The 8,119-nt window shown below is 41.5% G+C and overlaps 1 protein-coding gene across 4 annotated transcripts in view; it reads left to right on the forward strand.

Moving 5' to 3' along the window:
- The window catches only part of Atp6v0d2 (ATPase H+ transporting V0 subunit d2), a 52,156-nt gene extending 45,481 nt beyond the window's left edge, over positions 1-6,675 (forward strand). Inside the window, exons 6-9 of one of the 4 annotated variants that reach the window (XM_013144157.3) lie at positions 3,074-3,250; positions 4,287-4,322; positions 4,429-4,503; positions 6,178-6,675. In XM_013144157.3, coding sequence (XP_012999611.1) covers positions 3,074-3,250; positions 4,287-4,322; positions 4,429-4,503; positions 6,178-6,339 — 450 coding nt within the window. In that variant the 3' untranslated portion in view covers positions 6,340-6,675. Of the gene's footprint in view, positions 1-3,073; positions 3,251-4,283; positions 4,323-4,428; positions 4,504-6,177 lie in introns of all 4 variants that reach the window. The other 3 variants (XM_023561745.2, XM_003480001.4, XM_013144158.3) reach the window with 3 other exon arrangements.
- Positions 6,676-8,119: the final 1,444 nt, after the last annotated feature.

Consider the following 8,119-nt stretch of genomic DNA (forward strand, 5'->3'; position numbering starts at 1 on the left):
CTATTTTCCAAGTTTCTACATAGAAGAATTATTCTGTAATTAGGAAAAAAACACAAATGTTTGATCATGATTCATTTTGATGTAGTATCTGGAGGGCATATTAGAATTATTTAAGTTTTAGTATACTACAAGCAGTTGATGAACAATCTTACAGTAATTACTCAAATTCCCTATAATAGAAGAACACAGGGTAGCTAGAAACGTTTACATCTTGGCACCAAGGTGCACTGTGGCTCCATCCACAGGGACATCATTCCTGATACAAAACCAATCCTAAAGTGAAGGCTGACCCTGGCAATCCTTGAGCATTCCAGTTTCATTAGGAAGACTCTAGTTCAGTGATTAACAGTTGGCAAACTCATTTCATTATCTGTCAGGTGCCACTATTGGTGTCTACCTGGACAGCTGATGGCGCACAACAGTGTACCCCACTCTTGCACTGAGTGCATCTGCTTAATGGCACTGCACGTGTGCATCCAAGGCTGGACTCACCTCCAGCTCACTTCACTCTTCCACCTCCGCTGACACCTCTGCGCTGTGCCCCCGCCCTTCTTCCTCTAAGAATGCTTGATCCCAAATCTATGACGTGCGACTGATAATGATTTTGAACAAATCGACAGTGTTATTTTTTCTTGCAATGACAATAAGTTGTGATTTGAAAATGCATATTTCTAGAAAAGAATGAAGGAAGGTATAGGATAGTCAATATACCCTGTACTACACAGCAATCTAATTCTCGGCAGTGCAAACAGGCAGAATCAAACCAATGCTGCCTTTTAGTCTCTGCTAACCAGATACTGTGTCTGACTGTACTTCAGGATAATCACAAAGCAGTCTTTATACAATTTCAAAATGATAGGTTTTTTTCACTCAAAGGATACACACATACACATGAAAACTAGTAAAATATGATAGATAACACACACAGCTATAAGGGAAATGAAACTATAATAGGGATTTAAAGGCAACCATTTTCAATTGTGGAAGAAATAAAGTCCATGTGGTGAAGATGGCATTAGGTGGGACCCTCAAACACATAAGATTTCAACCTGTGAGTCCTGAGCTAGAGTGTAGGCTTTGCAAGCTAGGGGAGAAATGGTGATGAGGATAAAGACTTGCAGAGTATGGAGAGTCCAAATGACTGGCTTGTCAGTGCGAGCCATCTCCTCTTGACAGGGCACATGAAGCCCTGCCTTCTGTCGACCCAGCTACCTGTCCATTCACTGATGCCTCCTCTTCCCTGGCATGGGAGTTTCACCTACTCCTCCAAAATGTCGTGTGCACAGGTGGTTTCTCCTTGGCATGCAGTGCACACACGCTCTGCTGTCTTGCAATGTCTGCAGTGCTACCTGCCCTGCCTTACTGCCCTCCCGCAAATTCTAACATCTTAGAACTAGAAAGCACACAAAAGAACATCTGGGACAATTACCCCCATTGGTACTCTCTCATCCTAATTTTTATTTTAAGGTTTCTTATTGCCATGAATTCTCCCTCTTGTATAACTTATCTTATTCCTGTAAGGTCTAAAATGGTTGACAGGACTGGTCATATTCAGTGGCCAGAAGCAGCTGCCTTTGTTTCCAAATAAGGGCACTCCCTGCTTCTGGCCCACCCATAATTTCCATGAGAGAAATCAAAAGATCAGACGATACTAACTCACAATCACTCTGATAGGAAACACCTGTTCTAACAAAAGAGTTCCAGTAAAATCTGCTGCATGTCTGGTTTTGTTATTGGTTAATAGTTAAAAGTAATGAGTAAAGGATAGCACAGAGCAATTCTTTTCAACTTCAAGTGCATGTCAAGAACTTTGGAATCATGTTAAAATGCAGATTCTCGTTTGGCCCTGGTTTGTGGCGAGACTGCCTTTCCGATGAGCCTCCTGATACTGTCAAAGCACTGAGCCACCAAACATTTCAAGCAGCAGCATTATAGGGAACATTTTCAATTTTGCAGAATTGAAAAAAAGCAAAATTGCAAACTATTGTGTTGGGTTAGAAAAATAGTTAAGATATTATTTTTTCTCATAGCAAGGAATGACGGCACAAACCTGTAATCTCAGCATCCTGGAAACTGAGACAAGCAGATCACAAATTCAAGCCCTGTCTGGACAATTTAGTGGCTTATTGAGACGCTGCCTCATAAATTTTTTTCCCTGTCTCATAATTTAAAAACAAAATTTTAAAAGATGCGATGGAGTTCAATGAGAAGCCCTAGGTTCAATTCTCAGAATATATTTTCTTGTGTGTCAGGCACTGACTGTTCAAAAACAATGAATAAGAGAGATGTGGTGATGTGATTCCTTGTAAAACCTCAGGTATGATTTGGGTACTTAGAGTAGAATTTCTGAGCTCAAGAGAAGCTTGGCAAAACATTTGGAGCAGACAGAGGAGGAGCCCATGGAGGACAGATTGAGAGAAAATGGTCAGAGTAGGCAGAAGAAAAACCAAGAGAGTGAAATATGGAGGATAACAGAAAAGAAATTTCTAGAATGACTGGATGATTAGATGAAACCGAGTGATCTAGCCTCAAGGTGGGAGCTCAGACACCCAGCCTAGGCAATTTAGCAACTTAGCAACACCTCGACTCAAAAAATAAATATATAAATGTAAAAGTCTGAGCGTGTAGCTCAGGGCCTTGGGTTCATCATATATATGATATTAATATGTTTGATGCCAGTTTTTTTGCCCAAGCATCCTGGTAGGCACATCTACTTACATTATCTTGACCTGGCCTTTAATGAACTATAGTGGATATTACTTCCACTTTTGTAGAAAAGATATTTGTGACTCTAGTGGCCTACGTGACAGACTAAGGATGCCTGGGAAGTAAACTTTGGTAAGGTTTCAAGAGTCATAGGCCATTGCCAAGATGTGTGATCCTCCTCTGGCAAAGCTACTCCATTCCAAGAAGAGAGCGAAGGAACATTAATAACACATGTCTGCATTATAATTAGATTTAGATCAGGAGAGGACAGCAAATCACTTCAGAGCTGAATCTGTCCACTCAGGGTTCTGTTTACAGCATTTGGTAGAGCATCAGATTTCACTGATCTTATGTCTTACAAATCCAGTTTGAGGCTGACCGGAGATCCTTCATTATCACCCTTAACTCCTTTGGGACTGAATTAAGCAAAGACGACCGGAAGACCCTCTACCCGACCTGCGGCAGGCTCCATCCTGAGGGCTTGCGCATGTTAGCCCAAGCTGAAGACTTTGATCAGATGAAGACAGTAGCAGACCATTATGGAGTAAGTGATCATGCCAGGTTCCCTGCATGCCTTGTGCTATTTCATCACATGTGCTTTAGAAATTCACACATTAAACTTACACTTCCTACCAGAAGAAATTATAATTCTTATATGGTAGCAAGCAGCACCTCTTCCTGTAATTTTCTCTTGTGTTCCTTTGGAATACAAGTTTATAACCCAAAGTGGTTTTTTCTTAAAGGTTCTTGCAAAGTAAAGAATTGTTTAAGTCTCTAAGGAGTGATCATCTGAGCACTTTTTTGAAGTGTTGATAAAGCATGTTTCCCAAGAGTGCTATTCTGGAAATATGAGCTCATGGCAAAGTTATATAAAATAGCCTGACCCGATGGTCCTTCCCAATACCCATTAGAGAAACTGGGCTAGGCACAGAATGTCTGTGAGGGTGACAGGGAGAGTGTGTATATAGGTGGAATTTTATGTTCCCTTTGGCAGTGGAAGAAATCAGGAGAGGTCAGAAAGCTGCTTGTATCTACCCTACTACTCCAGCATCAAACTGCTATAAAACAGCCCAAAGCTTCTCAGGTCTCCGTTGCATGCCTCATCTCAGAGTTTAGTCCCTCTAACTTGTAGAATTATGTACACATTCCCCAAATCACTTTCTCCAAGACTAGATGGGCACCTGTCTGTCTCTGAATTTCTAAAGCCGTCCAGGAAAGATAAAATCAGCAAAGGCTGTAGAGAACCTCATAGCATCTCATGTCTAAGACTCTTCGGTATAATATTAGAGTGTGAACTTTTCCCCCATTCCTACCCTTTCCCACACTTGAAACTCTATGTGGGTTTTATCAGTTGTCAATCTCAAAGAACCCACAAGCCTGTACTCATCAAACTACAAGCATTCATTGAGCCCAAAGAACACGAGAGTGGAAATTAACTCTAGCAGTACATATGGAGAATAGAATAATTTTGGACTCTTGCCTCATAGTCCTGTATAAGCCAATAAGTTAGCATTTCATCCACACTCTTTTTTCTTTATCCATACTCTTAATATTTCAATTTTTGTTATTTTTTTCAGCAGACCAAAGATCTTGCAACAAAAAATTCAGGCTTTCTGGTAAAGATTTTAAAAAATGAATACACAATTTCTATATTTCTAGAAAAATATATTTATATGCACTTATAAGAAATGAAACAATTAATCTCTCATCTTTATTTTTAAGGTATATAAGCCTGTATTTGAGGCTGTAGGTGGCAGTGAGGGAAAGACACTGGAAGATGTGTTTTACGAGCATGAGGTATGATATAACGGAAATGCTACTAATTTGCAGACTTTTCTATTACCTTGGGTTTTTAAACTTTTTTCCCCACTTTGAGTTTTCTTTTACAGGTGCTCAGGCAAATTGAAGTTTGTCAATCAACAGTTTTAAGAAGTCCTTTGAGCATCAGGACCTTGTGGCTCACATTTGACAGCTTCCCATGCAATTGTCCCATCTGCAGTCAGATGTGCACATTGTGAAGCCCTAGAAGAAATATAGCTTTCCCATAATTAATTAATTAGGAAGCAAAGAGAGGATTTTCATGCCATCACATCCTGACTACCCACACTGTTTGGTACACCTCACTCTCTAATGCATCCGTTCTTCAAGGAGGTTAAAACACATGAGTATAGCCTTGGGAACCATTCACAGGGGAATCTGTCAGAGAGTTGAGGTTATTCCCGCACCCTAAAAAAGACAAAGGAATAGTAAAAAGACAAAGGAATAGTAAATCATTTATGTTCAATTCCTGGGTTATTGCACAGTTTAAAAAAAGAAAATTTTTCCCCTTCCCAATAGATAAGATCCCCCAAATCTAGAGGATTTTTCTGATATATTTCTTTGAAACCATCTCAGTATGATTGAAACTAATGAAGAAGCAAACTGCCAGGCATAGTGACACATGCCTGTAATCTCAGCCCACAGGAAGCTAAGAAAGGAAAATCATGAGTCCAGGGCTAGCCTGGGCAACTTACTGCAACTGTCTCAGAAAGCAAACAAAACAGAGCCAAATTTTAGGGTTGGAGTGGCTGAAGAAAGCGGTTTGCAAAACCTTTTGCATCTACCCTTTAAACGTTTTCCAGTGGCTCTCTAGTATCTGTCATAGACAGAAGTAAAAATGATCCAAATTATCCAGGGTATCAGGAATATATATGCTCAGGCCATCGCACCAGCGCTGCAAAGGAGGCTGCCGAGGAAGCTTGCTGTGGCAGGAAGGATGAATGTCTATTCCTGAGAACAGAAGCAGCCTCCGCTTCCTGGCTGCTTCTCTTGAGGTTTCAGAGCTGCATTAAGACTCAGTATCTCTCCTGCTTTTTTCCATCCTAAACGTCAAAATGGAAAAGAATGAAGGAACTGTTCTATTTCCATCTTTATGCCAGTTTTTAAAAATATTTTTTCAAAATTTTCCTTTACTCCCTTAACTTTTGTAGAATAAAACAATTCATCTATGTGGAAAATTGCTGCAAGTTATCCTGAAAAACTTACAACACTCCGTCTAAATTCCAGGAGCCTGTGACATTGCCCAGGAGGGAAATTAGATAGATTTAAATGTCTTTTTAATTTTTTAAAAATTGTGGGTAAGAAATACTTTACTCAACTGAGACAAGCCCACTAGCTGAAAGCCAGATATATATCTCTACAAAGTTGGACACACATTCAGAATACACCTAGAAATCTTTGTGCTAGCGGTGCCATTCTGAGTTCTGAAGTTTAATTGAGTTCATAAACTTACTTTTTAAACTGCCGTTGTCAGAATGCTACTTTCCTTTTAGAATGTGCTGAGTTGTCATTGTTTTTCTGTATTTGGCCCAATTTTGATATTGTCTACCTAAATACAAGTACTGCATAAATAGGATCCATTCTGTGACTTAGTATTACTTTACAAATGTCTGCATTCCAGATAAGTTGATAGTCCGTTTTTCTCTTCCTCAGGTAAAAATGAATGTTCTGGCATTCAACAGGCAATTCCACTATGGCGTGTTTTATGCTTATATAAAGCTGAAGGAACAAGAAATGAGAAATATTGTGTGGATAGCGGAATGCATCTCCCAGAGACATCGAACAAAAATCAACAGTTACATTCCGATTTTGTAAGCTGATGTGGGGATCCCAAAGGCTGAAAAATCATAAATTTTGAAAGGAAGTTATTAAAGAAAACAAAAGAAATTGTGCTACATTATCTAGATTAGCTAAAAGTAAGGCAGGTTGGACTTTTGTGAGTTGCTGATCTCCCAGAAACCCAGCAAACCAACCTTGAAGTTAATCATTTTTTTCATTTTCTTTTCAGTAGCCTTAATACTTGCTTCCACATTATGTCCCATTACTCATCAGGCCGTGCACATTAATTTTAATTAACCAAACAGTACTTTTTATTTTCTCATTTGATCATATTACAAACCAGATCTAATAAAAGTGTTCTATTTTTGCCTTTCCACGCTTCTCCATGGGTCCAAATATGAAGTATTGTAAACCCAAATATCGAGTTCAGTCATCCAAGTATTGTAATCCTCTTTTTAGTTTTTTTTTTTAACAATCTAAAAGGTTATAATTGTAATACCACTGAGACGTCATTGGAATCCTGTCGATGTCGCTCCCGGCCGGCAGGAAGGACACACGACAAAGTCTGGCAGTGGACAACCTTTTCTTTTATTTTTCTTCTCCGTACAGCCTGCCCTGGGATCGCTCCCAGCCGAAGCCTCCTTTGGTCCGCTCCCCGCAGCTCCTTCTAGGCTTCTACTTCCGGGCTTCTTCTTCCCCCCCAGGGGTGGCACCAGTATATATACGGATACAGTGTCCAATCATGTTAAAGTAAGCAAGGCAAGCTGATTGGCTAACATCATCAGTTGCCAGGCAGACTATATTGTTGAGCGGGTTGCTTACGCGGTAAGCAGGAAACTAACGTGCTCGATGGGAGGGGTAATCTACCTCAGGCTTTACTCTTTACTACAGGCCTCACGTCCGCCAAGTGAGGCGACCGGGCTCGGGGCTGCGGCTCCCAACATCTCCCACTTTTTTATTTTTTTTATAAATGTGCGCATCGTAGCCCTTCCTGGACTGGGTGCAGAGGCTTATGCCCTATGCGTAGGCCCACCGTAGGTCCTTGGCTTAGACCCTGATCGGCCGTCCCATGGTCTGCCAAGGCCCTGAGGCCCTCGTCCTTTTTCTAGGGCCAGGCACAAACTGGACGGAACCTGGATGCACACAAGCTTGCACTCATTTCCTCTCCGTAAAGAAATCCCCTCGGAGAGAAATTTAGACCTGGGCAGCATCTAACAGTCCAGCGGCTTACGTGCAGGATGGGGTAGGGCCTGGCTTAGGTTGAGTCGCACCGGGGGAGTACGCTCTTACCCGTCATTGACTCTCCTACCCAGCTATGTCATAATTTTTTAGAGGAGGAGTGTGGGAAGCTCACCGCCCCTAGACTCGGTCGTAGGCTAGGCGAGCGAGCCATGCATATGCCTGAGGATCTTCTTGTCCATTTCGGGCTACCGCTATTTCTATTCATCTTGTTGGTTGGTCTGTGATGGATCTCCGGTAGGGCAGGTCTGATCTTCAGTCGAGGGCTTTGTCGCCCGTGTCAGTCTCTCCGGTACCCACAGTGGTTCTCGTCCCGATTCCTGTGGGAAAACACAAACCGCGCCTCGGTTCCAGCTGACCACTGGATCCGGGCCCATCCATTGTCCTGTCAGGACATCTTTCCACTTCACCCACCCTTTATGGTTGGGGGAAGGGTTGCAGTGCTCCACGGCTGGGGAGCAATTATCATTATTTAAATTTAAAAAATTGTGTGTGAATAGTGCCATGGATAATCGTGCCTTTGGGGCCAGGCCTTGGCCTACTCCCCCTTTTTGTTTTTGTAAAATTTTTTTGAGGC

The sequence above is a fragment of the Cavia porcellus genome, unplaced genomic scaffold (genome assembly GCF_034190915.1).
Source record: "Cavia porcellus strain 051 isolate PalLab524CR breed Dunkin Hartley unplaced genomic scaffold, mCavPor4.1 scaffold_10, whole genome shotgun sequence".
In the NCBI taxonomy this organism is placed as follows: Eukaryota; Metazoa; Chordata; class Mammalia; order Rodentia; family Caviidae; genus Cavia; species Cavia porcellus.